This window comes from Mesoplodon mirus (genome assembly GCF_964341445.2).
Source record: "Mesoplodon mirus genome assembly, chromosome: 3".
NCBI classification, from domain to species: domain Eukaryota; kingdom Metazoa; phylum Chordata; class Mammalia; order Artiodactyla; family Ziphiidae; genus Mesoplodon; species Mesoplodon mirus.
In genome coordinates, this window is record NC_138978.1 from 197,931,163 (window position 1) to 197,947,889 (window position 16,727).

General features: G+C 60.3%; 2 protein-coding genes across 3 annotated transcripts in view; one reads left to right on the top strand and one right to left on the bottom strand.

Annotated features, from left to right (window-relative positions):
* LOC309799323 (maestro heat-like repeat-containing protein family member 7) overlaps nucleotides 1-8,266 on the top strand; it is a gene marked incomplete at its 5' end in the record, with an annotated part of 28,406 nt that extends 20,140 nt beyond the window's left edge. Inside the window, 8 exons of the mRNA XM_082612272.1 lie at nucleotides 1,295-1,555; nucleotides 1,642-1,695; nucleotides 2,036-2,212; nucleotides 2,460-2,618; nucleotides 3,558-3,659; nucleotides 6,735-6,837; nucleotides 7,301-7,360; nucleotides 8,104-8,266. Of these exons, the coding sequence (XP_082468398.1) occupies nucleotides 1,295-1,555; nucleotides 1,642-1,695; nucleotides 2,036-2,212; nucleotides 2,460-2,618; nucleotides 3,558-3,659; nucleotides 6,735-6,837; nucleotides 7,301-7,360; nucleotides 8,104-8,252 (1,065 nt within the window). The 3' untranslated portion in view covers nucleotides 8,253-8,266. The remainder of the gene's footprint in view (nucleotides 1-1,294; nucleotides 1,556-1,641; nucleotides 1,696-2,035; nucleotides 2,213-2,459; nucleotides 2,619-3,557; nucleotides 3,660-6,734; nucleotides 6,838-7,300; nucleotides 7,361-8,103) is intronic.
* Nucleotides 8,267-12,128: 3,862 nt separating this feature from the next.
* The window catches only part of KIF21B (kinesin family member 21B), a 43,968-nt gene continuing 39,369 nt past the window's right edge, over nucleotides 12,129-16,727 (bottom strand). For both annotated transcript variants that reach the window (XM_082613812.1, XM_082613811.1), the window contains one exon: nucleotides 12,129-15,716. In XM_082613812.1, coding sequence (XP_082469938.1) covers nucleotides 15,659-15,716 — 58 coding nt within the window. In that variant the 3' untranslated portion in view covers nucleotides 12,129-15,658. The remainder of the gene's footprint in view (nucleotides 15,717-16,727) is intronic.

Consider the following 16,727-nt stretch of genomic DNA (forward strand, 5'->3'; position numbering starts at 1 on the left):
CAGCTACGATTGAGAACCTCTTTAGAATTTCCCCAAAATGTGTAATATCCGTTGAAAACAGTGGGAATGGGCCTTCACTCATCTGGCTCCCTTTTTGTACTTTCAGGCTGAGAAGGGGGAAGGGAGGGGTCAGCATGCTGGGGAAAAGGCTGGACCCCCACAGGTTAGGGGTGTGGACGGACCTCACTCCCAGCAATTAAAGGGAGACCCAGTTGATTTAAACTCGAAAACCAGTGGGGATTTAGGTACCAGCTAAGAGAGTGGATCAAGGTCTATGACAGGGAGTGAGTGGCTGTGGACGTTTCTAATGCTTCACAGCACTTTGCACCTGTCCTGTTTGTTGTTTGGTTATCCTCATCCGTTGCCCGGGCATGACCACAGTAGAAATATGTAAAACCGTCAGGGCCGCGAGCTTTTGTTCAGGGTTCTTAGAGAACAGGATGCTCAGTTATTTTAGTTCTCCCTGTGACTCTGAAAAAGGTGTTATTACCTCTGTTTTGCAGAGGATGAAACTGAGGTTCAAAGAATCTAAGAAACTTGCTCGGCTAGTAAGTCCGGGGGTGTGGGTCTGCGTGGCTGCCTGTCGGAGATGGTGGGAAGTGCCGAGCTGTCCACAAAATCATCTCCGTCATCAGGACCACACGTGGGGACATAGATACGCATACCTCACACGTGCATGCACGCAAAGCAAGCCCATAGTGGTTAAATGCATCTGATTAGCTTTTATCTTCTTCAATTCTATTTTAAATAACAAATATACACATATAATTCACATAAATATGTGAATAAAATCATCTTTGCTATTTTCTTTTTATTGTAGCCTTTTTTCTTTCCCATTTTTGCCTCTCCTTCTGACCACACCAGTCCTGGACCCATGCGCCTCATACGTGAACAACCAAATATGCGCTCCTTCCATGTATACATATCTATATGCACATCGGTGCATTTCTTACTTTTATCCCCTGCAGTTCCCCTTGTCAAAGATGCCTCAGGGGCTTCCCTGGTGGCGCAGTGGTTGAGAGTCCGCCTGCCGATGCAGGGGACACGGGTTCATGCCCCGGTCTGGGAAGATCCCACATGCCGCGGAGCGGCTGGGCCCATGAGCCATGGCGGCTGAGCCTGCGCGTCCGGAGCCTGTGCTCCCCAACGGGAGAGGCCACAGCAGTGAGAGGCCCGCGTACCGCAAAAAAAAAAAAAAAAAAAAAATGCGTCAGGAAGACTTGCAGGATGGCGGGACGCCTTCTGGAATCATAGCGTGTGACATGACCCTTCAGCTGGGTGTTGGCCTCTTCAGGCCCTTCTTCCAAATCCTGAAGAGCGTATCTTTACTCACGAGCAGGAACTTGCATGCAAGGTCATTGAGGACTTTTCCTCCCGACCCGTGGTTTCTGACCCTCTTCGTGTCCTCGTGCAGCTGCTGCAGTCCCCGGTCGTGGCGGCCGTCGTGGACGAGGTCACGGTCGGGACTCTGGCCAGCTGGTTCCAGCGCGAGGAGCTGGCCTCTGTGAAGCTGCTCCTGCGGGCGGTGGAGGTCCTCGCGAGGCACGAGCACGCGGTGAGCCGGCCGGGCCGCGGGTGGGACCCCAGGAGACCTGGGGGCCCAGAGTGTCCAGTTGTGGACGGGGTGGGCCCCACTCTCAGGGTCAGACCGAGGAGGCCCTCGTGAAGCCTCCCGCTGAGGACAGGGGTCGGGACGTGCGCCCCTGCCGCTCCCATCCTGCCAGGGAAGGAAATAGGAGACCCTCCTGAGCCAGCCCCAGGGTCGCCCCAGCCAGCTGCGTCTCCTGGAGTCTGGCGTCCTTACCAGGGATGAGAAGGAGGTGCAGATGGGGCCTTGGGGGAGGCGGTGGTGAGGGGCTGTCCTCTGTCTTCTCCCTTCCCCACGAGGACAGGGGTGCTGCCCGACGCCTTCCGGGGAGGGCCCCTCTGCCGGCACCACCTCCGCCGCTGCCCCAGGTCCAGGGCAGGAGGGGGTGTGCCGGCACCACCGTCGTGCGCGGTGGTAAGACTGTCCCCCTGTCGCCCGGCCCCGCAGGGGAAGCAGCTCCGGGCCCTGCAGCCCTACGTGCTCAACTGCTGCTACTCCGCGGACGGCGGCGTCGTGGCCGAGACCCTCCAGGTGCTGCGGGGCCTGGTGGAACAGCTGAGTTGGCAGCACGCCGCCGCCTTCCTCATCCAGCTTGCCTTCATGCTCGGGCCCTTCCTGGAGGAGGTGAGTCCCCTGAGGGCCCGTCTCCCTTCTGGGAGCTGCCAGAACCGTCTCCAAGGCCCCTGGCTTGGAGGTGGAACCTGCTTTGGGGCTGCCGGCTGCGTCCCCCGGCCTGGGGAGGGTCCAGGGGGCACTGGCAGAGTCGTGACGCCACAGGGCCGGGGCACATCGTCGGGGGCCTGCGGATGGTGGGGGGCTCGGGGCTGCGTGCCCCACGCGTGCGCGTGCATGTGCGTGTGTTCTCACCCAGGAGGCCGAGAGTCTGCGCTTGCCGGCCTTTGAGATCTATGGGGCCCTCCTGGCCAAGGTCAACAGGCGCTTCCTCGTCTTCCCCTTGAGGCACCAGGTGCTCAACTTGCTCGTCCACCTGGTGCTCCACCTGGAGGATGTGAATGTCAGCGTGGCTCAGGTGAGAGGCCGTGGGGCAGGGGGTGGGGGGATGCTAGCAGGATGTGAGCGGGCGCTGTGGGGGGTGCTGAAGGAGGCTCCCGTCTCTGACCTTGGAGGGTGGCACTTAGAGGCTTGGGGTGACCCGACGCTTGCACCGGGCTTTTCTGCAGCCCCGGCTCCCCGGCCGGCCACCAGCGCACGGTGGAAAGCTGTGGGTGTGACACTTCCTTTCCCAGGAGGGCCCCGTGGTTCCCTGCCCCAGGCATCACTGGCCTTCTCTCCAAGCCGCTCTCTGCCCTTTGCCACCGACCAGAGATGGGCTCCCAGGGCGGGGAGGCCCCCATTGGAGGCGGCACGGCGTCCAGAGCAGAGAGGGCCCTGGACGGCTCCATGTTCTGCAGTGGGTGTCCTGGCTCTGAGCCCGGGAGCCTGGGCGTGTGAACTGCAGCTGAGAAGTGCTGACACCGGCTTGCACGCACCCGGCTCCTTTGCCCGGCGAGGCTCTGACGGGCGCGTGTGAGGATGCGCTGAACCAGCAGCTGAGCTGGGACATTATCTTTGTGGGGGGCGGGGGGGCGCCTTCCCAGGGAACTCCGCGTGGAGTTTCTGGCAGAGCCAACCCTGATGAGAGGAGTGACCACCCACTTGGAGGATCCAGACTTCAGGGAAATCTCTTCTCTGAGAAACTGTTTTGGGGGCTGGGTGGGTCTCTGTACAGTAACATAGCAACTGGGAAAATCATTACCACCCTGATTTTTCAACTTCTTATTGGTAGGAGAAAGGGTGCAGGTACAGCCAAAGGACGGCCCGGCTTCCCTCCCACCCTGGGTCCCTCGGGGTTCGCTGAGTCCCGTGCCCCCAGGGCTGACCTCACCGCCGTCCGTCTCCTCTCTCCATGCCCCGCGGGGTCTCCTCCCTGCCCTGTAACACCTTGCACTGAGCCTCCCCGTCTCTCCAGATTGCCCGGCCCGCCCTCTGCCGTACGGCCACCTTGATGGGCTGGTCAAAGCTCAAAGCAATATTTGCCGAGAAAGACGTCTGGACCATCCTCAGAGCCCTGGTAAGTCGCGGCTCGCGCGGCGCCTGCTCCTGGGCAGGGAGGCCAGGGCACCCAGCCGTGTGGGTGTTTTTCCTGCGGCTTCTGGGTTTGCAGTGGTGCGGTGATGAGATGCCCACTGGCCGTCCACTCTGTGCCCAGCACCTACATGTGGCTCCTGCCCCACCCCGCTCCCATTTCTTCCTGTCTGAGTTGGGGAACTAGGCACACAAATGGATCATTTTTGAGCAGTCAAGTAAAGGCTGAAAGAGAGGAATGTACTTCGTAGTGCAAGGGGGCGCGCTCAGCCCAGTCTGGGAGTTGAAGGAAGGCTTCCTGCAGAGGTGTTCCCTGGGGGCAGTGGGGAGTGGAGGGCGAGGTAACACTGCAGCAAAGGGCTGGGCTCAGGAGTGCAGGTGAGGTGCCGCCCTATAGGGGGGCGTGCAGCAGTGGGGCAGGGCTCCCACTTTGTCCCCGGGGCCTGGTCCACCTCATCTGATAGGACTTGCTAATGGGAAATAAGGGCAGGAGAGCCCAGCATGTGGGGAGCTGCAAGTGGCTTGGAATCATTAAAGCAGGAGCAGAAAACTCAAATGCCTCCGGGCCACACAGGGAACATCAACCAGAGAAGCAGGCCGGGCGGGTCTGGAGGGCTGAGGACGTGGTCCAGCTCCGGCCGTGCTTCTCCGCCTCGTTAGAGCACGTGTTCGATAACAGTCCCTTACCATCCTGAAGTGAAATGTGTGGGTAACATCACCGCCTATACAGACTCCCAAAGTAAAGAGATATAAAACCCTAGCTCCAGAGGAGAAATGAAAGTACTTTTTCATAGAATGTAACATAACATGACGTGATAATGTGGCAGGATGTGACCGTGATATAAGCATGGCCGTGCCTGGTCCAGCGCCTCTAGGAGACGTGATGTGGGGCCTCCTGCCCGCGGATGGACCGGCTACAAATGCAGGTCGTGTGTTGGGGACGCAAATAGAGACCCAACAAGTGTTGCCGCTGGTGATGTGACTTCCAAAGTGATGGACAATTTTTGGCGAAGTTCTGAAAATGTGAATTACAGTCTTGCTTTGATCTATATTGTACCTGCGTCCCTAGAAAATCCAGTGTGTATCTGAACCATAAAAAGTACTCTGTGTTTCTATAAAAGACAGAGTCAAGTTCTGGGCACAGATGATTAGAAAGAAGGTTTTGATTGCACAGGTATCAATGGGACATGAGGAACTGTGTCCTTCCCCTCATCCTCTCAACAGTTCCATCCATCCCTCTGGGGATGGCACAGCCCCCAGCTGAGAAGGCTGAGACCTGCTGATTGCGTCCATGAGAAAACGTGGGCTCAGGGTCGCTCCATCTTCCACTTCGCTGTAGGAAGTGGAAATCCTGATTTTAGGTGCAATTTCCCACGTTTATATTGGCAACTAATTAAGAATGTTTGAAACAGTGTGCGGAGCAGACGGAAACATCTGCGGGCTGGCTTGGCTCATGGCTGCCGGGGTGCCGTCCTGGTACAGGACCACAGAGCAGGAAGCAGGAGGCTGGGTCATATGGTTTGGTGGAGGTTGGGACACAAGAGCAGGACTTGACGCTGTAGGAAACGGGGAGCCATTGAAGCACTAAGCAAGGGTCACGTGGTCGAATGGCCGCGCATTTTTGACAGACCGCCTGGCGGCAGGTCGGAGGATAAGTTCCCGGGACACGACTGGGTCTGGGCCCAGGGCCAGGGAGAGGTGATGGGGTCATGGAGACGAAGACATGGGGGGTTAGCCAGTCTTGGAGGCTGATTTGATGTGGAGCGTGCAGGTAAGGGTGGACCCCCAGGCTCCTAACACAGGTGAGTGCTGGCGTCAGAGGCTGAGGGGAGAATCCAGAGGTAGGAGCAGGTGTGGAGGGGACGCCAGTGGCTCGACTTGTACACGTGGAGTCAGTAAGGCTTGTGGGGTCTGTCCCACTGGACGTCAGACACGGGTCACTGACGCAGGGAGAGCAGGCTGGGCTGTGGGCAGGGACGTGCACTTGAACGGCAGGTGGAAGCTGCAGCCCTGAGCCTGGACTCGCACAGCGGGACAGGCACGCAGTCAGCATCGGGCTTCCAGGACCCAGGCACAGTCTAGGAAAGAGAATCCGGCAGAGGAGTGGAAGAGGGACGAGAAGGGAGGAGCGTCACGGTCCCCCAAGAGGAGAAGCTTCAGGGAGTGATGGTGACCGCAGCACGAGTGTAGGAAGAGAGCCGCTGGGGGGGCCCGTTGGGTTTGGACCACAGGGGATGCTGTGACCTTCGCAGGCGCAGGGTCAGTGGGGGGCGCGGTGGAGGGAGGGGCCCAGGGAGCAGGAACCCAAGGGTTCCTTGGGGCGGCTCAGCTTCACCACACCTTCAACCAGCGCGGTCCCGCCTTTGTCGGTTTGGGATGTAGGGTTTCCAGTTAGGGTTTTTATTTGAAGAAAAGGTTCTACTGCCAAAAAAATCTGAAAAACCATGGATGTAGCCTCCTTGTTTAAGAACTTGGATGCAGAGTGAAAAAGAGCGTCGGGTGTAGCCAGGAAGGAAAAGCAGGAGACGGGGTCGGGGCTGGCGGTCTTTGCAAAGGGAAGACGCATCACCCTCGCAACCTTCAAGGGAGGATACACACAGAGGTGGCACCTTCCCAGGCGTGGAAGGAAGGTAGTAAAACACTTAACTGTACACGGCACCGCGGGGCCCTGTTTAAACCGTGGTGTAGACACCATGGGTTCTCTTGCCTCCTGAGGCAGGTGACGTGGAGATTGAAGCTTTTAAGCCGAGATGTAAATAAACGATATAGAAACAATGGAATTGGAGGGGAAAATGTGTGAGCCAGAGATTGGGGTGATTCTGTGTGAGTTTCATGCCTCCTCCAGGGAAAGTGGTCGCCGGGGCTCCATCCGTCCGGAAGCCTTCACCAAGTAGATCAATCCTTAGGAGCTGGGCGGGAGGGGATGCAGGTTAGAATGTTGTCACAGATGTGACACTGAGAGGATGACTCCAGTGTACTCTCAAGATTGGGGGGGAGGAAGGGGGCGGGGCCACAGAACCAACAGTGGGCACGTTGCCCACGCCGGCACCTCTTCCTGCAGCTGAAACAGGAGGAAAGCAAAGCCCTGTGGTTCCTGAAGCAGAGTGTGATGCTTTTCAAGAGCCCGCAGGCCCGCATCCGCCAGGCAGCCGTGTGGTTTGCAGGTATGGTGGGCCTTCCCTCTTCCTGGAGCCACCGTGTCCCTGTCCTGGGGTCCTTCAAACAGCCCGAGGAGCTGGGACAGCGGGCAGATAGGGCCTGGGGTCGTGACCTTGGAGGGCGGAGGACTGTCTGCCCCTGACCCCCACCCCCTATAGGAAGCTCCTGCCTGGGCTAAGCCACGTACAGGTGGCCGGGCAGGGAGGCTCAGAGACTGGAGGGGTCAGCTCGATCACCCGAGGAAAAGCATGTTCAAGGCAGAGGCTCCCCTCCCCCTCCCCAGCCCCATCTGCTTGGGACCCTTCAGAGAAGCAGGGACGAGGTCACTTCGACTTCAGGGGGAAAGTCTGGACCCGAGGCCAGTCGTGGGAGGGCCAGACAAACAGAAGGCGGGAATGCCGGCGGTTTGGGGCAGAGGCACGGAGCAGGTGCAGCCGGGGCCCCACCGGTCCTCTGTGCCCCCTGCAGGCCAGATCATCCAGACCCTGAGCGAGGAGGAGGCCAGCGAGGTGGAGGAAACCTACGCAGGTCAGTGCGGCCCCGCGGCACACCGCCCATGGCTGTCAGATGTGGAGCCGGGGTTGGTGGGGTAGGCTCAGAAATGAGGGAAAATGGGCAGACGGGCTCACAGAACTCACCACTGGGGAGGACTGAGGAAGGAGCTTGTCTCCCAGGCATTAGCTTCGGGGCTCTGGTTGGGGCCCTCCCATCCCCCAGGTCACTCACCGTCCCTCACCCTGCTGAGCTCCAGCCGTTCATCGGCCGGGACGGTTCCTGGACCTCTTTGCAGGAGGGACACCGGCCTCTTCTCACGTGGGGCCACGCGGGGGCTCCCAGCGCCTCCCTCCTGCCCGGGTCACCACCCTGTGTCCCCCGCCCATCCATGGAGACACCCCTCCCTCCCGCCCTCCCCTCTCCCAAGCACCGCATCCCTGCCTGGCGGGGCTCCCGGCCGCTGGCTGAGTCCCTGTAGTCAGAGAACATCGCTCACAGCTATGCTCTGGGGCGAGCAGGGCAGAGCCGGGGAGGGGAAAGTGGGCAGGACCTCCAGGGCTGGTCCCGGGCTGGACGGGGAGCCTCAGACGCGTCTCCTGGAGCCCGGCAGGTGTGTTCCTGCTTGTGACCGGGGTGTGTGCACCCCCAGGAGGAACTCTTGCTTACATTCTACAAGCTGTCCTGCCCCTTGCTGCACAGCACCGCCCCCCTGCCCACGAGCCCCCGTCCCCCAGGCCCAGGCCCTCCTGCTCAGCACCTCTGTGTCTGCGTTACAGCCCTGAAGCGCATGCAGGAAGACCCCGACCCCGCGGTCAGCTGCCTGGCCGCGCAGACCTCCTACGTCCTGGAAGCCAAGGAGAAGATGAAGGTCACCACCCCCAGCTCCTGCTTCTGTTGCAGGAAGCCAAGAAAGGCCCGTTGCTGAGCCTGCGTCCAGGGCAGACAAGACGGTGGCGGCAGTGACTGCGGCTGGGCTTCTGAGCGGGGGGGGGGGGGGGTCCCTGCAAAGCCTCTGCAATAAAGGGAGAGGGGCCGCTGGTGACCTAGTGGCCAGGATTCCGGCCTCTCACTGCCATGGCCTGGGTTCAGTCCCTGGTTGGGGAACTGAGATCCCATAAGCCGTGCAGCATGGTCAAAACCAAATTTTTTTAAATTAAAATAAAAGGAGAAAGAGGGAACATCCGAGCAGGAGGTGTTTCCTTGTCTTTCCCCTGGAGCCCATTCCCGCCCGTGGGGTAGAGCTGCCTTCTCTGCAGCGAACCTCTGGGTCCAGGCCCCTCCCAGCCCCGCCCTCACTCAGCCAGGGTCCTGAGGCCAGAGTGCGGGGACTCCGGAACCTCAGCTTGAACTGCGAACTGGGAGGAAAGTGGTGTTGGGATACAGGGGGTGTGGGCAGGGCTCCTGGCCGTAGGCAACAGAGTGCACTCTGGCTGGTTTACGCCGGAAAGCCGCTTATTAAAGGGCATCCGTCAGCTCCGGGCACAAGGCGGCTCCACAGAGCACCACTGTGGCGGTCCCTTGGCTCAGCACACCCCGGCCCAGGTGATAGCGCTCAGGCCTGGGCATGGAAAACTTGGCCACTGTCCCTCCTGCCACGCCGACGGGTCAGCGGGGTGAGCACCTACCATCTCCCACTGCCCCTGCTGGAACCGGCCGTGCTGGGAGCCGTCCCACCGTCCCGGGGCAGCTCTCCATCCACGCAGGGCCACTGGCTGTTCCCATCGCCACCACCCCGCCCCCCCTCGGAGCTGGGGTGTCACCTGTTACCCCCGACCTCAGTCAGCCGGGCCCTGGGCAGAGCTCTGGGTACAGGGACAGTGACCCCATGTCCTACAGAGCAGGGACCCCACGGCCCAAACTCTGGCCACAGCGAGGCGGACGCCCGGCCTGGCTCTGGCTCTGGCCCTGCAGCGTCTGGCCTCTGTCACCCGCACCCCAGCCCCCGGGGACGTGTGGAGCTCCCGCTCAGTGGCCGTCTCCACCTCCCATGCCTCCCTCTCAGCAGTGGCCATGCTCCCTGGGTTATCTGGGCCTGGGGAGCGGCGGGAGTCACTGCCATGGTTGCAAACAGACCTCAGAGGCAGCGCTGAATCTCACGCTAACCCGGCACTGGCCAGAAGCCTCTTCCACCCACCGCCTTTGTCACCAGCTGGCACTGGGGGCCTTTCCGGCCGCACCTGTTATAGGTGGTGGTGCTCGGGGAGAGTCACAAGACTCAGTATACACTCATGGTCCCTGCCTCGCCCTCCAAAGCACAATCCTGCTTTGCTACAAGCAATGACAAAGGATTTATCGTATTATAACCTATCAGCAGGTCGAGTGCATTGGTATAGGAGCCGCTTCAGAGACAATCACGCTCCTTGCCTTGGTCAAGCCAAGTTAAGGGACTCAATAGGCAGAGACCAGCCCAGGAAATGGATTCTAGGGCCCTCTTGTCCTGGGATGATCTTGGCCACATCTGTCGGCTTCTGGGCCTCAGTTCCTTTCATCTGTAAATTGAGAGGTTTGGAAAAAACTATCTTTTAAGATGCCACCCAGCCCTGGCAATGAATGGCTCGTGTCAGATTCCAAGAAGTGCAAATTTCTTACCTGGGAAAGCCGCCTGGGAATTTATATCCTAAACGGAATTTCTCTTCTTCATCCTCATTTGTTTTCCAAGTTTTCCATAATAAACAGTTATTGGACTTCCATGGCCGTCCAGTGGTTAAGACTCTGCCTTCCAGGGCAGGGGGCATGGGTTCGATCCCTGGTCGGGGAACTAAGGTCCCACATGCCGTGGGGTGTGGCCAAAATTTTTTTAAAAAGAGGCCATAATAAGCAGTTATTACTCTTATAATCTGGAGAGAAAAATCCCACATTAAAAGAATAAAAAGCAATGTCCCTTAACTCGCTATTCCTGCCTCCCCACCCCTAAGTGCCTTTGCTTCGTCAAGACTTGAATTTGGAAAAACCACCTTTTGGAGCCAAAGTCTGGGGGCCGAGGGGGAGTCCGCTGGGTGCAGTCAGCTCCAGGCCCTCCGTCTTCTGGTTTCATCCACATGTTTCCCCGCTGGTCCGCAGCTGGCGATGCCCCGTTGTCACTTCCCGCAGTCGACAGCAGGCTCTGTCCCGAAGGGCACAATCCTATGTGAAAGATGGCCTGTGGGAGGCAAGGGTGGGGTGAGACCGGGTGGGAGGTGGCGTGGGTGGGGCTCGGTCAACCAGCCAAAAACAACCGGGCTCAGGACCCACCGCTGCTCCCCAGGGCTGGGAGGCTCCCGTGCCCACTGCGGGGCTGGGGGGATGCATCTCCGTCACTGGCTCAGGGTCCCGCAACTTGCCAAGCCCCTTCCTTGTGAGGACCGGGACGCTCTGGGGAGGACCCTTCCTCTGCCCATGGCGACCCCACCGGCGCCATCACCTGTCACCAGCTGTGGGTCCAGATCAGCAGTAGGGCCTGTGCAGGCTGATGAAGCAGCTTGCTTTTGTATTAGGAAAACAAAGCGAAGAGAGACCCAATTGTCTTCTTAATATGGACATCAGAAAGGAAAGCTTCCGAGTGGTCGGGGGAGGCAAGAAGGTGCAGGCTGGCCCCCGAGGTGGTGGTGCAGGGGCGGGGGTGGGGTGGGGGGGGTGGGGTGGTTTTCAAAAGGCAAAGGCAGGTTTAGATAGTTGCTGACAGCTCATCACTCGACCCGCCAGGATTGCTGTTCTTTCTTTCTTCATTCACTCCCACTCTCCCTCTTTAAGTGTTTGCTCAGCATCTGTGGCCACAAGGCGCTGAGGGAATACAGAAAGAAACAAAATGAAGTCAGTACCCACCCACCCACCCCCGCCAAAAGAGGGTAAATTGTATGGTATGGGAATTACATCTCAATAAAACTGTTATGAAAATGTTTTCTTTGATAGAGCTAAACCCGACAAAGTGGAGATTTGCACACACACGCAGCTGGTGCAGCGCATCGGGACGCCGCGGACCCTGAAGTGCATACAACCCTAAGTTATGTGAGCATCACCGATGCCTGGAAAACCGCGGTAACGAACAGGATCTAGTGAGTTGCAAGCACAAGAGCAGCTCCGTCTTACAGTAACAACTCTGTGTCTTCCGGGCTGAAGAGCACGTTACAGGGTCGCTCGGCATCTCAGAGACGTTTTTATGTTAAAATGGGTCTTTTATGTTCAAAATAATGGGACGTATAGGCAGAGCACAGGATTTTTAAGGCGGTGGGAAAAAGAAAAGGGAATACGAGTTTTTAAGACTGAGAAGCCGTGATCTGGAACCAAACATCACGCCTTCGGTGGAGCCGTTGGCACGTGTGACCGTTTGTGTTTCTGTACCCTCCTCCTAAGCCACGAGGAACAGAACCGCATCTGGGGGCGTAACCCGAACGGCGCCTGATGGAGTGACAGGAACGGGTGTCAACCGTGACTCCGCCCTTAGCAGCTGGGATGCTGGAAAGCCGCTTCCTCTGAGATGTTTCTCATTTCAGAAAATGCAAACACCGCCTGTCACACAGGTAGTGAAAACCCGATGGACGACGCCTGGAACAGTGTCTGGAATGGAGCAGGCGCTCAGGAGACACTGGTGCCCTCGCCTCCAGCTGCGTACGTGTCCCAGGAGGGGACGCAGGGAGGCTGGAGGGAACTCGGCTCCCTCAGTGAGTAGGCCTGCTCCCAACTTACGGCCTGTATTGACCCTCATGCTGGGCCTAGCCCAGATGCCTGCCCCTGCCCACCACCAGCCCCTTCCCCCCACCCCTGCCCCAGGGAGGACCACCAGCCCAACATCTGCAGCCCTCAGGGTCACACCACACACCACAGACAAGGGTCATTCGCGTTTTATTTATGACAGCTTCTTAGAACACTCACATCCGGTCCGGGAACAGAAATGTACAGCATGAGGCTTAAATAACTTTCATACACTATGTACAGTCATCGGCAGACGTACAAAACATATATACACCTGTGCTACCACCCAGCAGAGGAGCTGAACCAAATGCAACCCTGCGCCCGGGCAGGGGATAGCTAGAAAAGAGCTGGTGGGCAGGGCAGGGCTTCACAGCAGGGGTCTTCTCTGACCCCCGGCTCTTCCCGGAACTGACCCTGCTTCCCTGAAAGGCCCTCGGGACAGGAGTTCCAAGGGCTGGACTGGGCTGTGATGCAGCTGGGAGCTCCTCTGAGCACTGGGGAAGGGGGAGTGGAACAAAGATGCCTTAGAATCAGAACTTTCCCTGTCAACTCTATCTTTACACATCAGAGGGTTGGGAAGGGGTTGGGAGCCAAAAGAGGAGGGGTTGTGGGGGGCAGCAGCCAAGCCCTGGCTGCTTGGGGTGCAAAGGGGCGGATGTGCTGGGTTTGGGCCACTTGGTGGGAAGGAGCTCAGCGCTGTGGCAGGGCAGGCCCTGGCCACACAACACGGTGGTGAGCGCACCGGGCGACGTGGGGATGAACGACCAGGGGGTGTGCCCGCACCCAGCCCAGACCGCTTCAGAGGATGCCCGGGAGCCAGGCCCCGCAACGGTGGGAGAGGCCAGGAATCCCCGACCTACAGCAGCGCTGCCAGCGTCTCCGCCACACCAGGTGGCGTGAGCAGGTCCTGGTGACAGTCCTCCCTCCAGTGGTTTGTGCTTCAAACTCCCTCCGCCCAAGCCACCCGGCCCCTGGCGGGCAGCAGGGCCGGACCATGCCTGGACCCACAGATGGCCCCCCAAGGGGTGGAAGGCGGCACCCTGACCACCTCAAAGGCTCGGGCGTGCTGGCCTCTCTCAGCCTTCCTCTCTCCTTGGCAAGCTCGAGTCAACTCCAGGTGCCTCGGAGGAGCCAGCCCTGCAGATGGAAGCAAACACTGGCCTGGCTAATGCTGAGAGCAGAGGCCTGGCCCAGGACCGCGCCGAGAAGGCCACGGGCAGTGGCCGGAAGATGGTCCCGTCAGGGGAGCTTGCCAGCCAGCTTGAGAGCCTTCCCGGGGCTCAGCCCCGGAACAGGATATGGGTCAGTGGGGCTGGGATGGACCTGGGATCGAGCATTCAACAATTTGGGATGTCGGGGGAAAAGGGTGCCACTCCGGGGCCCCCAGCCCTCCAATGTGGCCTGCCTGCAGGGCCAGCCTCAAGCCTTTGGGTGGGCACAGCAGGGCAGAAGTAGTAGGATGAGTCCCGGAATTAGGACAGGCTGCGGGCCGAGCCCTGTCGGAGCGAGGGCGGCCCCTGAAGTGGGCGTCCTCGGTCTCCCGCTGGGCAGAGCCTCCTGGCCAGGTTTGCCCAGGCCGCCTGCCACCAGCCCTGCCTTGTGCTCAAATCACAACCATTTTGTGCTTCCACATTGAGGATGCTTGTGCATCGAGGGGCGCTGGGGGCCCCCCAACCATGGACCCAACCCATTCCCGAAGGAGCAGGCAGACTTCAGGGCTCTGGAGCACAGCTGGGAAAGGCTCCAGAGACCTCAAGTTCAGAGTCAGTGCTTCCCGCCAGGACAGCAGAGCCAGCCTGCCATGAGGTAGCTGACCCATAAGAAACAGCAGAAAAGGGGCAAGGACGCTGAGCACCTCTCGCGGGCCAAAGGGCCCATCTTGTGCAAGGACAGGCCTGCAGCCGCTGCCCAGTGGCCCCAGGCTGAGGCCTCCAGTCTTTTGTGTTTCTACAGTTTGTAAACAGTCATGCAGATTCTTTCTTACAGGAGGCAAGGTTGAAGATTTCTGTTGAGGTGGGTGGAGGGCTGGGGCCCAAGAAGAGAACTGTACCCACTTCGAGTGGCTGAGGGGGCTCCTGGCACCCCTGGGATGGCCCAGCAGGAGGGATTTCCAGTCCTGAAGACACTGTCCCGGCTCTGGGCGTGTCCCTGCTGCACGTCTGCTCCCCCAGTGTCGACCCCAAGTCCAGCAGGGGCCCTCACGGCAGGACGGCTTTCTGAGCTGGGGGGCAGCTCGGAGCAGTGGGGAGGGGCACCGAGGGGAGAGCACAGGGCCACCTCCGGAAGATCCAAAAGTCACTGCGTCCTCTGAACAGAGCTGGGGCTCCCGGCCCCCAGACTGAGTGAGGCCAGGAAGCACAAGACCAGTTAAGCATCAGAGAAAGTGTGTAAAAAGAAAAAGAAAAAGAATGCCGATTTAACAACATCCTGGGAGCGGGGAGTCCACGGCCCCAAGGAAAGGAGAAACTCAGTGGAGTCCATCCTCACCGCTGGCCCTACAGGGAGAGACCCTGGCCCGTGCCAGTTAAGGCTTGAACGCAAGTCTCCTGAATAACCAGGGAAAGACGCCGGGGGCTCTGCCTGGCCGGGGTGAGATGCAGGGGGACTGGGGAGGGGCCAGGCCGGGCGTGCCGTCCAAGCCCCTTCATGGTGGACAGTCTTCCGAGCTGCTTCCTACGTGGCCCACCCGGGGCTCTGGGAGTGGGGACAGCGGGCAGGAGACCCCGCGGGTGAGAAGACACATGTGGCTCTGCGGGCATGGCTGGTGTAAGGCTGCCCGGGGCGGGTGCCAGGCCCCGGCGTAGGAAGGCACTGACGCGCCAAGCGGCCGGAGGCGGGGGCACTAGAGCGGCCCCCGGGTGAGGTCGGGGACGGGCCCAGGCTGCAGAGTCAAAGGGGCGCCGCCCTCCTCTGCAAAGCAAATGGGGGGGCGGCCCTGGAGGGCGGGGGGTGGATCCCCTCCGGGACCCCTGGCCCCTAAGAGCTGAAGGAACAAGCTTGTGGGAAGAAACTTCAAGTCAGTTTCCAGGAGGCAACAGCAAAAATAAAAATAAAAAATAAATAACTGAAGGACACTGACCATCTCCCCAAAGGAATCTTTCTAGCAGCTCCACCGTGGCCCCATCAGAAAGGGACCCAAGGAATTACTGGGGTCCACGAGGAGTGGCCACTGGTGGCCGCGGGGCTAAGGTCAGCTGCAGGGCCAGCTGCCTACACCTGGTTTCCATGGTTACCTGAGGGCTATCTTTCTGGGCTCAGAGGCAGGTGCAGTGGCTGGGCCAGAGGATGTAGGGGAGGCCTGCTGGCCAGACGGGCATGGCGAGGGCTACCCCACCTCCAGGACAGGCCCCCCGGGCCAAGGCTGGAGGAAGGGCGTGGCCAGCTCGGCAAGAGAACACGGGGACAGGTTGGGGGGGGCAGGCTGCAGGGAGAGAAAGGAGGGGAAACGCCCTTTGGCTTCACAGCTTAATTAACTCCCCGACCTCCCTGTCCCCAAGATGGGGGAGGGGGAGGGGGCAGTGCCCCGTGGGAAGGTCAGGGAGAGGAAGGCGGGCAGGAGGGCCACAGCCTCTGTCCCCCGGGCGCCGCCCCGCTGGGCCCCAGCTTCCCCTCTGTGCATCCCGGTTGCTGGGCCGAGGGTCAGGCTGTCCTCTGAGCTCACTCCTAGTGGGGGCCGCTGGGTACCAGGCGCCGGGCACTCCAGAACTTCACTGTCAGGTCACTGGGCGGAGCAAGAGAGGACGGGTCAATTCTTGAAGAGGGCACGGCTGGCCACCCCCGAATGAAGCATGGGCCAGATTCCCCAACTTGCCAGGCAGGGCTGGGGCCCAGGGGCAAGCATTGCTTAGGCCGAGGGCGGCTGCGGGGGTGGAGGGGTGCTGGGCAGAGGGAGAGGCCTGTGGTCACCAAGGCCCCCCAGGATTCTTAGCACGGGTTCTCTCCGTTGCTGCTATTTTGTTTTGTCTTGTCCAGGCCTGAATGCTCCCCCTCTGCTCTCTGCCACCTGGCACCCCTCTCCTGGGGGTCTGTCCCCCGTCCATGCTCGGAAGAAGAGGGCAGGCAGGGCACTCTCGGGGCAGGCGGGATACGGGGAGGGAGAGGAGGGAGGAGGAGTAAAATAATCTCGTACCGTTAAGAAGCAGCTCAGATCGAAGTGGAGAAAGAGGGGAGAGGAAAGGGGGAGGATGAGAGAGGAGATGGGGGCGGGGAGGGTGGGGGGCGGAGAGGAGAGCGGAGGGGGCGCGGGGGTCAGGGCAGGGTGGTGGCTCGGCCCTTTATGGCCAGGACTCGGCGAGGAAGGCAGGGGGTGAGTCCAGGAACGTAATTCCACACCTTTACCCGGCAGTCACTGCGTGGGGAGAGGCAGGGGGAGGCGGAGAGAGGGGAGGCGGAGAGAGGGAGCGAGGTCGGAACAAGAAGGAAAAAGAAGAGGCCGTCTGAGCAGCTGCCCCTGGGACGGAGGGCCTGGGCGTCCCCGGATGGGACCGGAGCTGGGGCTGAGGGAGGCGGGCTGCTCTGTGGTCTGAGATGCCTGCACAGGGGTCAGGGCTGCTGTGTCGGGGCAGGAGGGGGGCTGGGACACAGCGGGGGGTCCCAGCCTGGGGCCCAGCATCCCCCGCGGGCGCTCCGTGAAGGCGGGCTCAGGCCAGGGGCGCCGTGGGGTCTGCTCCACACCCTGGCCGCGGGGACAGCGCCCGGGACAGGGTGGGGAACAGGAGCGGAGCTCTCTGCC